Source organism: Trachurus trachurus (assembly GCF_905171665.1).
Source record: "Trachurus trachurus genome assembly, chromosome: 16".
NCBI classification, from domain to species: domain Eukaryota; kingdom Metazoa; phylum Chordata; class Actinopteri; order Carangiformes; family Carangidae; genus Trachurus; species Trachurus trachurus.
The window spans coordinates 33,039,499-33,060,241 of record NC_139902.1 but is presented as its reverse complement, the minus strand read 5'-3'; the positions used below and the strand labels follow the sequence as shown (position 1 = coordinate 33,060,241).

General features: G+C 41.4%; 1 protein-coding gene across 1 annotated transcript; it reads left to right on the top strand.

Annotated features, from left to right (window-relative positions):
* Positions 1 to 909: 909 nt before the first annotated feature.
* On the top strand, positions 910 to 20,534 carry tmem116 (transmembrane protein 116; the record flags this gene model as incomplete). The annotated part of the gene is made up of 11 exons (XM_083990386.1): positions 910 to 972; positions 2,379 to 2,425; positions 3,078 to 3,141; positions 4,027 to 4,158; positions 14,296 to 14,442; positions 15,511 to 15,560; positions 15,650 to 15,733; positions 16,652 to 16,787; positions 17,706 to 17,850; positions 18,370 to 18,449; positions 20,355 to 20,534. 11 exons carry the CDS (start codon positions 910 to 912, stop codon positions 20,532 to 20,534), a joined length of 1,128 nt encoding a protein of 375 aa, XP_083846512.1.
* Positions 20,535 to 20,743: the final 209 nt, after the last annotated feature.

Below are 20,743 nucleotides of genomic sequence, written 5' to 3'. Positions count from 1 at the left end.
TTGCCGCCCATTTCATACATCCTACGTCTTTCATTTTCTACTTTTACTCTTCAGAAATTGTTTCATCTATATAACTCATGGTTTAAAATGTTTTCAAGCTGTCAGTTGAGTAGACTTCAGCCTTTCAATTTCTTTATACTGATCTTCAACAATTCAAGTAATTTCCAACCATTTCATACATCCTCCTTCTTGCATGTTTAACTTTTACTCTTCAGATATTGTTTCATCTCTTCAAGATTGCTTCGGCAGTTTTTTCACGTAATTCAGCGTTGTTTTAACTATTTATTCAGCAGCATTCACCCGTATTTCCTTCAGGAAATGCATTCTCTAGTTGAAATGAACAATAAGAGCACAGAAGAACAAAAACTATAATAAATAATTAATTGATCTTTTAGTTTTATAACTGGTAATAAAATAAAGAAGAAGCCACCTGTAGTTCCACCGTTTGTCCTGAAGGTGGCAGCACAGAGATGTGCTCAGCACAGATATCTATATCTATCTATCTATCTATCTATCTATCTATCTATCTATCTATCTATCTATCTATCTATCTATCTATCTATCTATCTATCTATCTACTTATCTATCTATCTATCTATCTATCTATTGATCACTTGTAGATTTCAGTCCTCAGCTCTTCAGATGCACAAAATAATAAAATATTACAGTAAAATAAAGAAGAAGCCACCTTTAGTTCCACCGTTTGTCCTGAAGGTGGCAGCACAGAGACGTTGAGTCCAGCTCTGACCGAAGGGGGCGTGGCCAGTGATGAGGGGGCGTGGTCAGTGAGAGACAGGGGGCGTGGCCAGTGAGAGTGAGGGGGCGTGGCCAGCGGACTGCAGGTTAAATAGCAGCTGTGTGTGAGGCTGCAGCAGGTGAAGCTCTGACTCTGACCCTCTCTGCTTCATGATGGAGGTTTTCACCAGCGGCCCAGAGACCATGAACATGACCGGAGCTCAGGACCTGACCGAGGTGACTCATTAATATTCATGTTATTCTAACTAAGCAGTATATTTTATTATGTAGAGTTTATTCTTTATATTCTTATACTATACGTTGTTATCGTCACTGTGTGTCTGTGTAATGCTGCTGCACTGTCACTATCTATCTATCTATCTATCTATCTATCTATCTATCTATCTATCTATCTATCTATCTATCTATCTATCTATCTATCTATCTATCTATCTATCTATCTATCTATCTTTCGTTCTATCTATCTATCTATCTATCTATCTATCTATCTATCTATCTATCTATCTATCGTTCTATCTATCTATCTATCTATCGTTCTATCTATCGTTCTATCTATCTTTCTTATGTAAAACAGCAGCTTGTCACAGATAATCAATCGATTAATCAATAAATAATCACATTAAATCCATTGTGCAAATTATGTTTTTTTTCTATAGTTTCTGTTTTTATTTTTGTTATAATTATAAAGCACAATAAAGTTTCACATGATGCAAACTGAAAACTGAACAGTCATATTCTAAAAGAGAGAAAAAAAAAGTAGAGAAAAAATGAAATGTGACACAGCAGCATAAAGTATAAAAGCATAAAGAAATTCACTCCTTGTTCAGTTTGCATTCATGATGTTCAGATGAATATTGATCGATCGGTTGATCGGCTGCAGGTTTCTGGTCTCTGGGTTTTTTCAGTTTGTTTCTGCTTCTCTTTTTCACCACTTTCACATTTCACATCTGCAGCTCCACTGGTGCTGCTCTGCTGCTTCTCTTCTCCTCTTCCTCTTCTTCTCCTTCTCCTCCTCTTCTTTCCCTCTCCTCCTGTTCTCCTCCTCTTCCTTTTCTTTCCCTCTCCTCCTGTTCTCCTCCTCTTCCTTTTCTTTCCCTCTCCTCCTCCTCTTCTTCTTTTTCTTCTCCTCTTCTCCTCCTCCTCCTCCTCTTCTTTACCTCTCCTCCTCCTCCTATTCTTCTTCTCCTCCTCCTCTTCTTCTTTACCTCTCTTCCTCCTCCACTTCTTATTTCTCTCTCTTCTCCTCATCCTCCTCCTCTTCTTCTTCCCCTCTCCTCCTCTTCTTTTTCTCCTTCTCCTCCTCCTTTTCTTCTTTTTCTTCTGCTCTTCTTCTTTTTCATCTTCTTCTCCTCCTCCTCCTCTTCTTCTTTACCTCTCTTCCTCCTCCACTTCTTATTTCTCTCTCTTCCCCCTCTTCTCCTCATCCTCCTCTTCTTCTTCCCCTCTCCTCCTCTTCTTCTTTTTCATCTTCATCTCCTCCTCCTCTTCTTCTTTACCTCTCCTCCTCCTCCTATTCTTCTCCTCCTCCTCTTCTTTTTCTTCTCCTCTTCTTCTTTCCCTCCTCCTCCTCTCCTCCTCCTGTGTTACCGTGGTGACGTGCTGACTCCTCCCCCTCTCTGCAGGTGTACGAGGTCGTCCGGTGGATCCAGCTGCTCGCGGCTCTGCTCAGGTCAGTGAGAATCTCGTTCTGATCGTAAAGATTTACAGTAAAATCCGAAGCTTTTTTTTTTCTTCTATGGGTTCATTGAGCACAGTGGGAAAGAGGTGAGAGGTCAAAGGTCACGGCGCTCAGACAATGGAGGGAAATGTTCCAGTCAACATGAAATAATGTGATTACACTGCAAAAACTCAAAATCTTTCCAAGAATATTTGTCTTATTTCTTGTCAAAATGTCTCATTTCTAGTCAAAACTAAACTCTTTCCACTTAAAATAAGACTCATCATCTAAAAATTAACTTGTTTTTAGATCATTTTCACTTGTTTCAAACAAATTTTCACTTAAAATAAGTAGAAAAATCTGCCAGTGAAAGCAAGTTTTTTGTGCTTGTAATAAGAAAGAAAAACTTGCTCCACTATCAGATTTTTCTACTTATTTCAAGGTAAAATCTGCTTGAAAGAAGTAAAAAGTGTCTAAAAACAAGCTGCTTTTAATATGATGAGTTTTATTTTAAGTGGAATGAGATTAGTTAGAAATTACATTGAAGACTAGAAATAAGACAAATATTCTTCGTAAGATTATGAGTTTTTGCAGTGTACCATGACAACACGCATCATCATCATCATCATCATCATCATGTGTTATTGTCTCATCCGATCCGCAGCGTCCTCGGCTCCGCCTCCATCATCATCTGTTTGATGTCACAGAGACTCAGCCGCACGCCGGAGGTGAGTCGCTCGCTGTGTGACGCTCTTTGTTCCGCAGGTTCGATTCCCAGATGTTAGACCAGTGGGGGTCAAACTCATTTTAGTTCAGCGGCCACATACCGTGGAATTTGATCTCAAGTGGGCCGGACTGGTACAATAATAGGATTTATTATAACCCTTAAATAACGAGAACTCTCACCCTTTCCCTTTGTTTTAGTGCAAAAAAGTACATTATTAAGATATTTAAATTAAATTAACTATCCTTTTACAAAACATATTATGCACAACTTGAAATTTCTTGAGTAAGATATGTGCAATTTCAACAACATTATGTCTCTTCTCTCTACTATATAATTTTCACAACTGGCAAATTTGTCCTGTGGGCCGGATTGGACCCTGTGAAGTCATCGTCTTTGTGGCTCCGTCCCCTTCCACTGATTTTACCTGCACAGTCTCAGTTTGCTGTTTTCATGTGATTAACAAAGTGAAACTTAAATAAGTAACCGATCCAATCCAAAACCAACTTTATTTGTTGAGCACTTTACAGCATCCACAGTGAACCAAAGTGCTGCACAGAATAATACTGTAAATAAAAGACATAACACCTTACATAAGGCATCAAATTACATGTAGAACAAATTGAAAGGCATACAACATAGGTAAAAATAATAGCCGTACAATAAAAAACAATAAAATAAGTCAACATCTTACTAGGGAACAAAGGCCAAGGAGAAGAGGTGGGTTTTAAGAAGAGATTTAAAAACAGTCTGACCTCAAGCTGATGTGTTGAGACAGATCGCTCCGTAGTTCTGGAGCTGCAACAACAAACGTCTGACTTTAGAGCAAAACTGAAACTGAATTAACGAGTTAAACATCCTGTATGTGTGTTTGTGTGTGTGTTTGCAGCTGCAGCCTCTGTTCCTGCTCAGTGTGTCCGACCTGCTGCTCGCTCTCTGCTGGTTGGTCGGAGCCTCTGTCTTCTCTAAAGACTGGAACGGCCTCAACACACACTGTTACAACATGCACACTGTGGAGCAGGTAACTAACACACACACACACACACATACTCAAATAGCCCCCATCAACAGCTCTGAGACCTTTAGAAACATAACATTTAACATGTCTGAGGTTATTTTTACAGATGAATGTCTTCAGTAGTAAACAGTGAGAATGTCTGAGTCATGTTGGTTGTTTAGGACAAATGTTGGTTTTTTGAGGGAAAGTTTCAGAGCGTTTAAAATACCACTGGATGTTTCCTCAAAAGTTGAAAATGGGGAATAGAACCTTTATATAAACTCTCTCCTGATTCAAAGACGCAATTGGAAAATCTCAACTTCCTGCTGAGAAATGCACCTAAAACCACAACAAACAAAGCTCATACAGAACTGATAAAGAAACTTGCACAAGAGAAATGAAATCCATGTTTCTGGCTCTGTAAAGTCAGGGAGAGTAAAACGCAGCAGACAGACATCTGTAAGGAGCTGTTTCCTCAGGACAATGTTATCTTAATATTGTGTCTCTAGAATCTTGTAGGAGGCAATATGAATGAAAGATCAGACGTTTTGCTCTAGTAGCCTATTTGATTCAAGGAACTAGAAGAAACTCCTTTGTACTAAACTTACATTCCCATACCGGGAGTCGAACCCGGGCCGCCTGGGTGAAAACCAGGAATCCTAACCGCTAGACCATATGGGAGACTGAAGATGCTAAGTGGATCAAGTTTCTTGAGTCCAAAAGTCTAAAGGCTTTGATTAAGTGAGCAGATATCTAATATGTTCTAATAAGACAAAAAGTGATTTTACTATTGTGTTGAGAAACCTTTAAACTTTTATTAGGACATGATAGGACTCTGGTCAAAGTTTTCAGTTGTGTGGACCCAGGAAACTTGTTCCACTTGGTTCCTTCAGTCTCCCATATGGTCTAGCGGTCAGGATTCCTGGTTTTCACCCAGGCGGCCCGGGTTCGACTCCCGGTATGGGAACATAAACACAAAGTTACCTATAGTAGAGATGGTTTTCAGAACACCTCCAGTCTGATCTTCAGTGTTCCATGTCAATCGGCTGCCACAATTATGTAGACAATGGAATACGGCAACAATATTGTCCATATGACAACAGCTCTCAGTGGTTCTGTTCTTACAGACCTCTGTCTGTGCTTGTTTCAAGGAACTTCTTTGTGCTAAACATATGTTCCCATACCGGGAGTCGAACCCGGGCCGCCTGGGTGAAAACCAGGAATCCTAACCGCTAGACCATATGGGAGACTGAAGGTGCTAAGAAGTTTATCAAGTTTCTTGGGTCCAAAAGTCTAAAGGCTTTGATTAAAGCAGAAGTGAGTGATCCGGTCGTTTTCGCTAATGCTGCGTTCCAGGCAGGCTTTTGAAATCGTAAATTACAGCTTCAAGTCACAACTTACGACTTTGTAGCGTTCCAGGCAACCCACTCGTGTTTTTCCGACCTGTTTTACCGGTGAAAGTCACTATAACGGCCACTCGTAACTTCCGACCGGTGAACTCTACCAGATCGAACTGGTACCACTTCACGGTCGGAAAAATACGAGGTTCCTTGAACGCACCATAACAGTCCTCGTCGCTACGTCACCACATTCACGGCGTTCCTTGGCTGCAAACACAGCCCTGCATGCCGTTCTCTCTCCTCATTGGATAAAAACTGTAGGATACGATAAATGTTTTCTCTTCGGCTCAGAGCAGAGCAGAGGGACTGAGAGACCCGTGTTTCAGTCCAAACACTCTATGTAAGTGATTGCTGTCGGAAGATATAACTATTTAAGACTTATATTAACACAAATATATCACTCACTTCTGCTTTAAGCGAGCAGATATCTATCATGTTCTAATAAGGCAAGAAGTGTAGCAAAACAAACGATTTTACTATTGTGTTGAGAAACCTTTAAGTTTTTATTAGGACATGATAGGACTCTGGTCAAAGTTTTCAGTTGTGTGGACCAAGGAAACTTATTCCACTTGGTCCTTCAGTGTCCCATATGTATATACTGCATTGTCTTATTATGTTTCATGAAGGTCTCTGCTGCTCTTGTTGTGTTGTTTTATTATGTTTTGTGAAGCACTTTGTGACTTTGTGCTGCGAAAAGTGCTATATAAATAAAGAATTATTATTATTATTATTATATGGTCTAGCGGTCAGGATTCCTGGTTTTCACCCAGGCGGCCCGGGTTCGACTCCCGGTATGGGAACATATACTCAAAGTTATTTATACTAGGAGATGGTTTTCAGAACCCTTCCAGTCTGATCTTCAGTGTTCCATGTCAATCTGTTGCCACGGTTATGTAGACAGTGGAATACGGCAACAATATTGTCCATAGGACAACAGCTCTCAGTGGTTCTGTTCTTACAGACCTCTGTCTGTGCTTGTTTCAAGGAACTACAAGAAACTTCTTTGTGCTAAACATACATTCCCATACCGGGAGTCGAACCCGGGCCGCCTGGGTGAAAACCAGGAATCCTAACCGCTAGACCATATGGGACACTGCTAGAGCTAACTGGATCAATTTTCTTGGATCCAAAAGTCTAAAGGCTTTAATTAAGTGAGCAGATATCTAATATGTTCTAATAAGGCAAGAAGTTTACCATGGTCAATGACCTTACTAAAGTGCTGAGAAACCTTCATAGCCAGCATTATGTCCCATATGGTCTAGCGGTCAGGATTCCTGGTTTTCACCCAGGCGGCCCGGGTTCAACTCCCGGTATGGGAACGTATGTGTAGTACAAAGGAGTTACCGACTGTATAGTTCTTTGAAACAACCACAGACAGAGGTCTGTAAGAACAGAACAATCAAAAGCTGTTTCCTCAGAACAAGCTGCTACCAGGAGACAAAATATTAAGATAACATTGGCTGAGGAAACAGCTAATGATAGTTCTGCTCTTACAGACCTCTGCCTGTGGTTGTTTCAAGTAACTAGAAGTAAGTCCTTTGTACTAAACTTGCTTTCCCATACTGGGAGTCGAAACCGGGCCGCCTGGGTGAAAACCAGGAATCCTGACCGCTAGACCATATGGGACACTGAAGGATGCCAGTGGAACAAGTGTCTTAAACTGATTCATCTGGAGGCTTTAAGTAACTGACCAATGAGCTATGATGTCCTAATAAGATAAGAGGTGTTGAAAAACCTTAAGTTTGGGTTTCATGTCCCATACGGTCTAGCGGCCAGGATTCCTGGTTTTCACCCAGGGTTAGATTCTCGTCAATGGAACAAGAACCTTTGAAGTAGTTTATACTGGAGCAAGGTTTCAGATGCAGTCCAATCTGATCTTTGGTATGTCAAATGTCAAAGTGGCTCCCACAAGATTATCAAGACCAGGGACAATGGAATACAACGCAAATATTGTCCTGAGGAACAGCTCATCATAGTTCTGTTCTTACAGACCTCTGTCTGTGCTTGTTTCAAGGACCTTGAAGTAGCTCCTTTGTACTAAACATGCATTCCCATACTGGGAGTCGAACCCGGGCCGCCTGGGTGAAAACCAGGAATCCTAACCGCTAGACCATATGGGAGACTGAAGGAAGCAAGTGGAACAAGTTTCTTGAGTCCAAAAGTCTAAAGGCTTTGATTAAGTGAGCACTTATCTATCATGTTCTAATAAGGCAAGAAGTGTAGCAAAACAAACAATTTTACTATTGTGTTGAGTAACCTTTAAACTTTTCTTAGGACATGATAGGACTCTTGTCAAAGTTTTCAGTTGCGTGGACCCAGGAAACTTGTTCCACTTGGTTCCTTCAGTGTCCCATATGGTCTAGCGGTCAGGATTCCTGGTTTTCACCCAGGTGGCCCGGGTTCGACTCCCGGTATGGGAACATAAACACAAAGTTACCTATAGTAGAGATGGTTTTCAGAACCCTTCCAGTGTGATCTTCGGTGTTCCATGTCAATCGGCTGCCACAATTATGTAGACATTGGAAAACGGCAACAATATTGTCCATAGGACAACAGCTGTCAGTGGTTCTGTTCTTACAGACCTCTGTCTGTGCTTGTTTCAAGGAACTACAAGAAACGTCTTTGTGCTAAACATATGTTCCCATACCGGGAGTCGAACCCGGGCCGCCTGGGTGAAAACCAGGAATCCTAACCGCTAGACCATATGGGACACTGCTAGTGCTAAGTGGATCAAGTTTCTTGGGTCCAAAAGTCTAAAGGCTTTAATTAAGTGAGCAGATATCTAATATGTTCTAATAAGGCAAGAAGTTTACCATGGTCAATGACCTTACTAAAGTGCTGAGAAACCTTCATAGCCAGCATTATGTCCCATATGGTCTAGCGGTCAGGATTCCTGGTTTTCACCCAGGCGGCCCGGGTTCACCTCCCGGTATGGGAACAAGAACCTTTGAAGTTGTTTATACTAGAGCGAGTCTGATTGGTATTCCAATCTCACCTTGCTTCCACAAGATTATAAAGACACACTATTAAGATAACATTGCCTGAGGAAACAGCTTTTGGTAGTTCTGTTCTTAGAGAGATCTGTGCTTGTTTCAAGTAAGAAACTTCTTTGTGCTAAACATACATTCCCATACCGGGAGTCGAACCCGGGCCGCCTGGGTGAAAACCAGGAATCCTAACCGCTAGACCATATGGGAGACTGAAGGAAGCAAGTGGAACAAGTTCCTTGAGTCCAAACGATCAAAGGCTTTGCGTAACTAACCAGAGATCAATCATGTTCTAATAAGACAAGAAGTGTACCATGGTGGTCAGTGATCTTACTAAAGTGCTGAGAAACCTTCATAGCCAGAGTTATGTCCCATATGGTCTAGCGGTCAGGATTCCTGGTTTTCACCCAGGCGGCCCGGGTTCAACTCCCGGTATGGGAACGTATGTGTAGTGCAAAGGAGTTACCGACTGTATAGTTCCTTGAAACAACCACAGACAGAAGTCTGTAAGAACAGAACAATCAAAAGCTGTTTCCTCAGAACAAGCTGCTACCAGGAGACAAAATATTAAGATAACATTGGCTGAGGAGACAGCTAATGATAGTTCTGCTCTTACAGACCTCTGCCTGTGGTTGTTTCAAGTAACTAGAAGTAAGTCCTTTGTACTAAACTTGCTTTCCCATACTGGGAGTCGAAACTGGGCCGCCTGGATGAAAACCAGGAATCCTGACCGCTAGACCATATGGGACACTGAAGGATGCCAGTGGAACAAGTGTCTTAAACTGATTCATCTGGAGGATTTAAGTAACTGACCAATGAGCTATGATGTCCTAATAAGATAAGAGGTGTTGAAAAACCTTAAGTTTGGGTTTCATGTTCCATACGGTCTAGCGGCCAGGATTCCTGGTTTTCACCCAGGGTTAGATTCTCGTCAATGGAACAAGAACCTTTGAAGTAGTTTATACTGGAGCAAGGTTTCAGATGCAGTCCAATCTGATCTTTGGTATGTCAAATGTCAAAGTGGCTCCCACAAGATTATCAAGACAGGGACAATGGAATACAACGCAAATATTGTCCTGAGGAACAGCTCATCATAGTTCTGTTCTTACAGACCTCTGTCTGTGCTTGTTTCAAGGACCTTGAAGTAGCTCCTTTGTACTAAACATGCATTCCCATACCGGGAGTCGAACCCGGGCCGCCTGGGTGAAAACCAGGAATCCTAACCGCTAGACCATATGGGACACTGCTGGTGCTAAGTGGATCAAGTTTCTTGGGTCCAAAAGTCTAAAGGCTTTAATTAAGTGAGCAGATATCTATCATGTTCTAATAAGGCAAGAAGTGTAACAAAACAAACGATTTTACTATTGTGTTGAGTAACCTTTAAACTTTTTTTAGAACATGATAGGACTCTGGTCAAAGGTTTCAGTTGTGTGGTCCGAGGAAACTTGTTCCACTTTGTTCCTTCAGTGTCCCATATGGTCTAGCGGTCAGAATTCCTGGTTTTCACCCAGGCAACCCAGGTTCGACTCCCGGTATGGGAACACAAACACAAATTTACTTATAGTAGAGGTGGTTTTCAGAACCCCTCCAGTCAATCTTTGGTGTTCCATGTCAAACGGCTGCCACAGTTATGTGGACAATGGAATACGGCAACAATATTGTCCGTTGTAGGAAACAGCTCTCAGTGGTTCTGTTCTTACAGACCTCTGTCTGTGGTTAACTAGAAGTAACGCCTTTGTATTAAACAGACATTCCCATACCGGGAGTTGAACCCGGGCCGCCTGGGTGAAAACCAGGAATCCTGACCGCTAGACCATATGGGAGACTGAAGGTGTAACGTGTTACACTTGGTTCCTTCAGTGTATTATATGGTCTAGCAGTCAGGATTCCTGGTTTTCACCCAGATGGGCCAGGTTCAACTCCCGGTATGGGAATAGAACAAGCGTGGGCAAGTATTTCACAAAGTGCGTGTGGCTGCAGGTTATTGTTCCAGCTAAGCAGAAGTGCACCAGACCTGAATCATTTAATCAACTGATCTCAGTCTTCAGACAGTTGATTGGTCAAACTGTGTGGTCTTGACTGGATGGAAACAAAAACCTGCAGCCACACCCACTCTTTGTGGAATAGTTGCCCACGCCTGGAATGGAGACCTTTTGAAGTTTCTGATTCGACAGCAGGATTTCAGAAGTGCTCCAGTCTTATCTTTGGTGTCCCACATCATTGTGGCTTCCACAACATCACAGACACACAATATCAAGATAATATTGACCTGAGGAAACAGCTCTTCATAGTTCTGTTCTTACAGACCTCTGTTTGTTTTAGTTCTTCTTTCATAGTACTAGAGGTAATTCTTATGCTAAATATAGATTCCCTGTGTCCCTGGGTGAAAATCAGGAATCTTGACAGCGAGACCATATGGGACAAGTAAAAGCCAGTAGAACAACCTTCCTGGGTCTCTTGCTGAGTGCTAGACCAAGGTTCTTTAATGTCCTAATAAGAAAAGTACCAAAGAAGATAATTTTATTTATGCTGAGAACTGGAGGTAACTTCTTTTGCTCCATAAAGTCTTATTAAGATAAGAGGTGTACCAAGCCTTGCATCCCATCTTGTAAGAGTAGACATAGTGAGTGAAACAGCATTCTTAAGTACTGAACATTTTGACTAATTTATCCAGGGTCTTTCATGTGTGTCCCATATGGTCTAGCGGTTAGGATTCCTGGTTTTCACCCAGGCGGCCCGGGTTCAACTCCCGGTATGGGAACAAAAACCTTTAAAGTTGCAGACCTCCCTTGCTCAGTATGGATTTTGGGGTTTCTCAATAGCAACCAGTTACTTGAACAGTTGTTGTAGATGTTTGTGGACTGAACAATGAAGAGATGGAGATGGGAAGTTTGCCAATGAGGGCCTTATAAATGAATAAAAACATGTGGGAGTCATGTTTTTGAGCTGGTGTAAATGCAGATAAGTGACATGGGTCACTTAAATAGAACATGTAAACAGACGGACAAAAACACTGGATATAGGCAAAAAAGCGGAATTGGGCATCAAGTCCTGTAGTGTAAAGACAGCCTTAGTGGTTCTGTTTTTACAGACCTCTGTCTGTGATCATATTAATGTGATGAGAAACCATCATTGTTAGATTTATGAACTAGCGGTCAGGATTCCTGGTTTTCACCCAGGCGGTATGGGAACAAGAACTTTTCCAGTTGTTTGTACTAGAGCAAGATTTCAGAAGCAACTCTGATCTTTGGTGTTCCAATCTCACATTAGCTTCTACAAGACTAGAGACAACATATTAAGATAAAGTTGGCTGCTCTTAATGGTTTGGTCCTTACAGACCTCAGTCTGTGGTTTTTCAAGGTACTAGAAGTAAACTCTCTTGTACAATATATACACGATCCCTTACCAGGAGTTGAATCTAAGCAACCTGGGTGAAGACCAAGAACCCTGACCACTAGACCATGTGGGCCACTGTAGAAAGAAGATGGAACAAGAACTGACCAGAGAGCTATCATGGTCTAATAACATAAGTGTGGCTTAATCTTGGGTTTTGCTATTGTGTTGAGAAACCTTAAAGGATATTTTTATGTTACATATGGTCTAGCGTTTAGGATTCCTGAACCAATCCAGGTGGCTCAGGTTCAACTCCCGGTATGGGAATAGAACAGGCGTGGGCAACTATTTCACAAAGTGCTGGTGTGGCTGCAGGTTATTATTCCAGCTAAGCAGAAGCGCACCAGACCTGAATCATTTAATCAACTGATCTCAGTCTTCAGACAGTTGATTGGTCAAACTGTGTGGTCTTGACTGGATGGAAACAAAAACCTGCAGCCACACCCATCCTTTGTGGAATAGTTGCCCACGCCTGGAATAGAGACCTTTTGAAGTTTCTGATAAGAGTGCTCCAGTCTTATCTTTGGTGTCCCACGTCATTGTGGCTTCCACAACATCACAGACGCACAATATCAAGATAATATTGACCTGAGGAAACAGCTCTTCATAGTTCTGTTCTTACAGACCTCTAGTTGTTTTAGTTCTTCTTTCATGGTAGTAGAGGTAACTCTTATATGCTAAAGATAGATTCCCTGGGTCCCTGGATGAAAACCATGAATCCTGACAGCTAGACCATATGGGACAAGTAAAAACCAGTAGAACAACCTTCCTGGGTCTCTTGCTGAGTTCTAGACCAGGCATCTTTAATGTCTTAATAAGAAAAGTACCAAAGTAGATGATTTTATCTATGCTTAGAACTAGAGGTAACTCCTTTGGCTCCATTAAGTCTTATTAAGATAAGAGGTGTACCAAGCCTTGCTAATCCCATCTTGTAAGAGTGAAACAGCATTCTTAAGTACTGAACATTTTGAGTAATTTACCCAGGTTTTTTTTTCCTGTGTGTCCCATATGGTCTAGCGGTTAGGATTCCTGGTTTTCACCCAGGGGGCCCGAGTTCGACTCCTGGTATGGGAATCATTCAGTTTGACTTCCTTTAGGAAGGATAGATGGATCAACATAGGAACCCTGTTTTAGGGTGCATGACAACAGGTTCTTGTTCCCATAGTAAGAGTTGAATCAGGGCCACCTGGGTGAAACCACCACTAGACCATGGGTTATGAGACACGATACCTCAATGTGAAAGAATGTGGTAGATGTGATAAGATGCAAGGTGCTTGGTGTGGTTTTCAGATTGTGTTAAATTTGACTCATCTCACAAATGGTCTGGCAATTCGGCTTCCTGATTTTTCCATCAGGTAAACTCAAATGAATACCTTTACAACAAAAGAGCTGACTAGTCTGATATTTCAAATAAGAACTGAAACAACCTCAAACCACAGAAAGAGGTCAATAGGAATGGGACTTTCATTAACTTTCCCCTGAGGACAATGTGATCTTTGTATTATGACTCTACAGTTATTTGACTATATTGATGTGAAACCTCAAAGATCAGACTGGACTGAAATCCTGTTTCTGTAGAAATTACTTTAAAAGGTCCTGCTTATTGTTCTCATACCTGGCTACCTGGGTGAAAACCAGGGATCCTGACCACTAGACCATATGAGACTGCAGTACAACTGGTAAGATGTCTCAATGGAAACACCTTGCTCCTCCTCAAACCCTCAGAGTTCCCTGTCCACTCTGATCAACCTTTGGTAGAAAACTAGAAACATTTGTAGAGAAACTTCCACAGTGATCTGCAGAAGGCAAACTGTCACAGAGAAAAGTCTTTGCCATGAAATCATCACATTCAAGACTCGTATTGATTCAGCTATACATGCAAAAAGACTCAATGATCCTTTAAAGTAACTGGAGGACACTCTTCATTCTGCTGCACTTTGTTCAGAGTGCTGTGATGAAGTGGTGACATGTTGATTGGACAGTTTAGTAACAGATCCATCAACTGAAATGACCCCGTCCCGTTCTGGTGTTTTGGGGCAGATTGTCCCAGACGACCTGGTCCAGAACTACTGATCCTGAACTGGGTCAGTCGAACAGGGTTGAAACAGAGCAGCAGAAGAACCAGGACATACAACAGACAAAGGCAAAACATAAAAACTTAGCAAAACATTCCTGACCTACATCCATTGTTCAGGGGCATCGAGCCCTCGGGTCTACTGCTGGGTTTATCCCCGAGGGATGTTTGGTGTTCAGAGAGTGTGAACGTCAATGTGACGCGAGGGGTTTTCATTCTGAAACGTGAGTGAACATGAACAGTAGCAGTGTATGAAAGTTTCCTATGAGCTCCTTAATGACCTCACACTGTGCTTTTGTCCCTTCAGGTTCTCTACATGGCCTCGTTCTTCTACACACTCAACTACACGTGGAACCTGTACACAGGAATCAGAGAGAAGTTCTACAGCTGCCAGGATGGATACCCTGTCCAGGTAGATACACATCGGCTCTCACTGTGGAGCTCCACCAGCAAGGTGACGCAAACATCTCCACTTTAGAAGCAGCTGAAGTTCAAACATCTATACAACAACATGTTGGAAAGATGGCCTCAATTGACACAGTCTGACTCGTTTACCAAACACAACACAGTCTGAAGAAACTCTCTCTCAATCTGTAGTGGTATAAGAAAGTTTAAATTCCTGCAAAGTCTCAATGTCTAATTTATTTAAAGTTGAAACGTTTCTATCAAACATCAAACTCACACCATCATAACATGTGTGCGACAGGTAGTCGAGTCAGAAAAGTCGACATCTGAGATATACTGTATATATACACATATAAATTCTCCAATAGAAGCTTTTATTTGCTTCAGCTGCTGAACTGACCCGGCGTATATCAGAGACAGAGGCTTTTATTTAACTTTGAACAAATCTTATGCTCAGTAAAGATGGAAAATCTATAATATAATCAAATGGTTCGGTTTTTACTGTTGAACAGAGTAAAACTAGAAGGAAAGAGTCAGAATCCAGAGCAGCATTCATTTACAAGTTTAATAAGCACTGATTAAATTGAATTCTTGCAGGAATGAAGCAGTTTAGAAACTCCTCAAACAGGCGATCGTGGGCTTTGAGAGGTTTTGTTCATTCACAAGAACTTGCAGGAAATAGAAATAGACCCGGCTTCTAACTGAGACTGGCTTTTATTTGAGAATTTATGGTATGTTTACACTAAGGCTTCATACAATGTAAATTGAGCCTTAAAACCAGCCGCCAGGACTTCCTGTCACTTTGTGATGTCACAACAAAGCCCCGCCCCCTCACCACCTGGACCCACCATCCAACAATTTACAGGATTTGGTTTCTCTGAGTGTTTTATTCTGAAATCTGCTCTAATTTTATTGGATCACTTTAGTCGGCCAATCAGAAGAGAGACTCAGAGCCTCCTCTTCTCTTCTGATTGGCTGACACCGACCTGTTGTTACTAGAGCTCCAGAGAGAAGCTGAGAGAGGAGAGTTTTTGGATTAGCCCTTCAAAATAAAAGACTTTTAAAGCACTTTAAGATTAAGTCATTTCACCTGTTGTTGTTGTTGTTTCCTCCACAGTTTTCCAACAGAGTGAAGACGGCCGATAAAACCACCGCTCTGCTCTCAGGGTGAGTCCAGAATGAGGCCGCAGGAAGTGGCGTTCAGAGTTTTTCAAAGTAAAACAGCTGTAACAGTTGAGTTTAAACCTTGTTTGCAGTTTGATTCCTCTGCTGCTGACGGCGCCCGTGTTCATAGAAGGAAACATCAGCCAGTGTCAAGCCAACTTCAGTGAGCCCTACAGGTATTTAAAAGATCTAAAGCATTCAAATTTTCAGATATTGTGTTCCTAAAGAAAATGGAAATCATTTTTCAATTAAAGAACAACAGCTTTCCAGTTTGTATTTTCCAGTTATTTAAATTAAGAAAGTAATGGAAACTATAATTTAAGAGGGTTATTGATTTTTGAAAGAATATAATATAAAATACAAATGTGTTTCAGTCTTGGGAGTTAAAACGTGGAATAAGCTCAGTGATGAGTTGAAGACATGTAGTTCTTTGTTGAGTTTTAAAGCCCCAGTATGTAACTTATTTTGCTTTTTATTAGCAAAAATCAAATATTGCTTTAATAAATACGTATTTCACTACAGTCGAATCACAGCCGCATACAAATGAAAGCTTTCTCGTACCTTAGAATGAGTTGTTACAAGTCGTTACAAATACATAAGTGGGCGACGCACCGAAGCGTTGAGTGGCAGCGTGACCGTAGGTAACCACAGAAATCCTGTTACATGCAGCGTCTGTTGTCTGTCTGACGTCTGCCCCGTTTCACGTGAATGCAACATCAAGAATACGTTCAGATATGCAACCGCACCGCTAGATGGGGGGAATTCCTACATACTGGGGCTTTAAGAAAGCCTTGAAATGTAAAATAATGAAAAAATATAAAATACAGCAATGATTACTTTCATCTCATTATTTTGGACTGTTGATATTCTAGTGTAAAGGACAGGCAAATATAAGCTTTGGGCTTCAGCCTATTTCCTTTTCGGTCACTGTATGATATTTTCTTTTGTGTGTGTGTGTATGGTTGTAATTGTGTGTGGTTGATTTTGATATTGGTGTTGTGTGACCGAAATAAACAAATTTCATTCATTCATTCACCTGTTGTGACAGAGAGTTGTTTTGTTTTTGCCCCTCGCTGCTCGCCGTACCAACCCAGGTGTCTGCTGCTGGACACCGGAGCGCTGTACCTGAGCCCGCGGCTTCCCATCGCCACCCCGACCTGCAGCCGGCTGCACACCTACACCGTCCTCGTCTTCCTCGCCACCTTCGTCCTCACGCTGCTCAGCATCACGGTGAGGTCACACACCCCCCCAACCCCCTCCCTCACCCCCCCCCACACAGCTGATTAGAACTAGAGCACTGTAAAAGAGAGTAAGGACACCACCATTGACTCCCGTGGTAAGGGTTTTGCGGTATTGCAAAAGCGCAGAAAACCCATTCACTCCAATGTATGTGTGTTGCCCACTTGCTTGTAAATGGATGAAAACGGCCGTGTTTTTGTTTTTAGGTGTCTTGGTCATATCAAATTATACTTATAATTTGTTTATTACAAAATGCAGATTGAAACAAATGTAGACAACTGTTTTTTTTGTTTTGTTTGTTTTACTCGCCTATGTGTTAATGTTTATCTGTAAAGGGTCCTCAATGATGCTGTTAACGTAGGTGATCTATCCACAAGTTCCCGAACGTCTATCTATGGTCAAAACCGGAAGCCGGTTTTGCCGGTTTGGTGGAATTGTACGTTTACGTTTCCATGGTTTTCAGTCGTTGTCATAGTTGCGGTAAACGCATGGATCTAGTATTAACGCTGGCTTTTAACACGGATGTCAATTTGTGTGATATCCACTGTTAAAAGCCGGTGTGATGATCCATGCGTTTTACAGATTTTCATTGAAAAAAAAAAAGAAGAAATCCATGCATTTACCGCGACTACCGAAACCATAAACATAAAATTCCACCGGAAGAGCAAAACCTGCAAAACAGGCTTACGTTTTTGACGTTCAGAAAAAGGTGGATTAATGTCCTTAAATTATTGAAAACACCACACTTGCTCATTCACCAACAATGCAGAGATGTCAGTTCTTGGGCGCTTTTGCAATTCCCATATTCCTCCACCAGGAGGCGCTTCCATTGGACCGATGCTGTCCTTACTCTCTTATTCCACTGCTCTAATTAAAACGTCCTGTAACCGCCTCTGTCTCCCGCTCCAGGTGTTCGTGGTTAAAGCTCGTCGTATCTACCGGCGCGTGGTGACGTCCAACGGTTACCTAGGCAACGAGCAGCGCACCTCCTTCCGCCTGATGGACCGACGGATGCTGCTGTACCCGCTGGTCTTCATCCTCTGCTGGGGTCCAGGTGTGTTCCTCCAGCCTTCCTGGTTCTATTCACCATGGTTACGGAGCACACTGCAAAAACTCTAAATCTTACCAAGAATATTTGTCTTATTTCTAGTCAAAACAAATCTCTTTATACTTAAAATAAGACTCATCACATTAAAAAGTTGCTTGTTTTTAGACACTTTTAACTTCTTTCAAGCAGATTTTCACTTGAAATAAGTAGAAAAATCTGATCGTGGAGCAAGTTTTTCTTTCTTATTACAAACACAAAACAACTTGTTTTCACTGTCAGATTTTTCTACTTATTTTAAGTAAAAAATTTGTTTGAAACAAGTGAAAATGATCTAAAAACAAGTTATTTTTTAGGCTTTTAGGCTCATTCTAAATAGAAAGAGATTAGTTTGAGACATTTTGACAAGAAATAAGACAAATATTCTTGGAAAGATTTTGAGTTTTTGCAGTGTAGGTGCGTCCTGATTGGCTGCTGTGAACTGTGAGTCACCGGGTGTCTCTCTCTCTCTCTCTCTGTCTCTCTCAGCCGTGGGCTTGGCGTCTCTACGGGTGCTGAGGCCGACGGCGTGTCAGGGCGTCGCCGGCGTCGCTCTCTATGTGTCACAGGTGAGTTTTCTCTAAACGGCCTGACCCGCCAAAATAAAACAACCGTTTCCTCAGGTAGTTTGGGGGCGGAGCCTGTTACAGGTGTTCACGTCTCAGTGTGAAGCCTCCTTCTGATCTGAAAATGTTAAAGTTTATACAAACTCAACACTTCCTGGATATGTTTCAAAATAAAAGCCCTCAAGTGATGAGAATCTTTGTATTTATTGATAGGGCTTTTATTTTGAAACATTTCTGTTTCACAGTAAAAGCCCTATCAATACCTCCAGTAATGAGAATCTTTATTTATTGATAGAGCTTTTATTTTGAAACATTTTCCGGAAATGTTTCACAATAAATCCCTTCCAATACGCCCATGAGAATCTTTATTTATTGATTGAGCTTTTATTTTGAAACATTTTCAGGAAATCTTTCACAATAAAAGTCCTGTCAATACCTCCAGTGATTGGAATCTTTATATTTATTGATAGGGCTTTTATTGTGAAACATTTCTAAGTGACCCACATGTGCAGTCTCACAGGATTCAAAAAAATGTGAGTGATTTTATATTAAAGCTGCAGAAAACAAGAACAAACATGTTTATCAATATCAACATATATATCGTACGGAAGAGCATTAGGATCAACAAAAGTCAGAAACTCTCAATTTCTGACTTTTATCTCAGAATCTTAAAAACATAAAAAATAAAATCTCTGTTGTTGGCCTTAATGCTCTTCTGTTTATATCAATAAACCACTCAAACATATTTATATTTATGACTATTTTGTTTTTCGGTAACACAGTACAATAAGTGTCCCTTAATTAACATTATTAAGCATTAACATATAAACTAATGTGTTGATTAATGCTGAGTAATGCATACATAATGATAACTGATTACATTATTCAACTTTTATTATTACTTAATAATTTATTAACTAACTTTGAGTAGTAAACATTAATTAACTGCTTACTAATAGGCTACATTAATTAATGTGTTTCCTAATCCTAAGTAATACATAATAATGATTGTCAATATATCTGTAAACAGTTAATTAATGCTTAATAATGTACTAACTAACGTTAATTAAGAGACCCTTATTGTAAAGTGTTACCTGTCTTTCTACTGTTTATTGTTTAAAGCAGAAGTAAGCGATCCGGTCGTTTTGGCTAATGCTGCGTTCCAGGCAGGCTTTTGAAACCGTAAATTACAGCTTCAAGTCACAACTTACGATTTTGTAGCGTTCCAGGCAACCCACTCGTGTTTTTCCGACCTGTTTTACCTGTGAAAGTCACTATAACGGCCACTCGTAACTTCTGACCCGTGAACTCGTACCAGATCGAACTGGTACGACTTCACAGGTCGGAAAAACACGAGTTACGAGTTGCCTTGAACGCACCATAACGTCTTGTCAGCAGATGGAGTTAGCAGCCCCCGCCCTCGTCATGGATCTATTGGTCCTCGTCCCTACGTCACCACATTCACGGCGTCCCTTGGCTGCACACACAGAGAGGACTGCCCCTTTATGCCGTTCTCTCTCCTCATTGGATAAAAACTGTAGGATACGATAAATGTTTTCTCCTGGGCTCAGAGCAGAGCAGAGTGACTGACAGACCCGTGTTTCGGTCCAAACACTCTATAGAAGTGATTGCTGTCGGAAGATATAACTATTTAAGACTTATATTAACACAAAAATATCGCTTACTTCTGCTTTAATTATTTCACTGTTTTGCACCAAAACTAATTCTTCATATGTAAAAATCTACTGAAATCTATTGAAACCAGATTCTGATGAAGGAAAAAATCAAAAATTTTCATTCATGAGGTTGTTTTTGTGTTAGATTGTGAATCACAGGAGTAAAAGTATCAGACTGGTTCTTTAAACTGATGAGACATGTCTTCCCCTTCCTCCTCCTCTTCCTCCTCAGGCCTTCACCTCAGCCTCTCAGGGTTTCCTCAACTGTCTGGTCTACGGTTGGACGTGTGGACGTCTCCGTGGCGCCGGCAGCAGGACGTTGGCTCTGTCCCGGGACGTGGACACTCAGACGCCGCTGCTGCGAGCGCAGAAGGAGAAGAGGAGTTACCAGGCGCTGCCCAACGTCAGCTGAGACACGACACAAAGAAAGAAACAGTTTGGACTTTCACTTTTGAGACGGTCGGAGACAGAGAGGGAGGGGAAACACCGAGACGTCGACACGCAGAGACTTCCACTCTCTGAACCGATCCTGCAACAGTGAGGCGAGAAGAAAAAAGGGGAAGAGGGAGACGGAGGGGGAGTTCACAGCAAGAGGAAATGCCACGAACAAAACAGGATTTG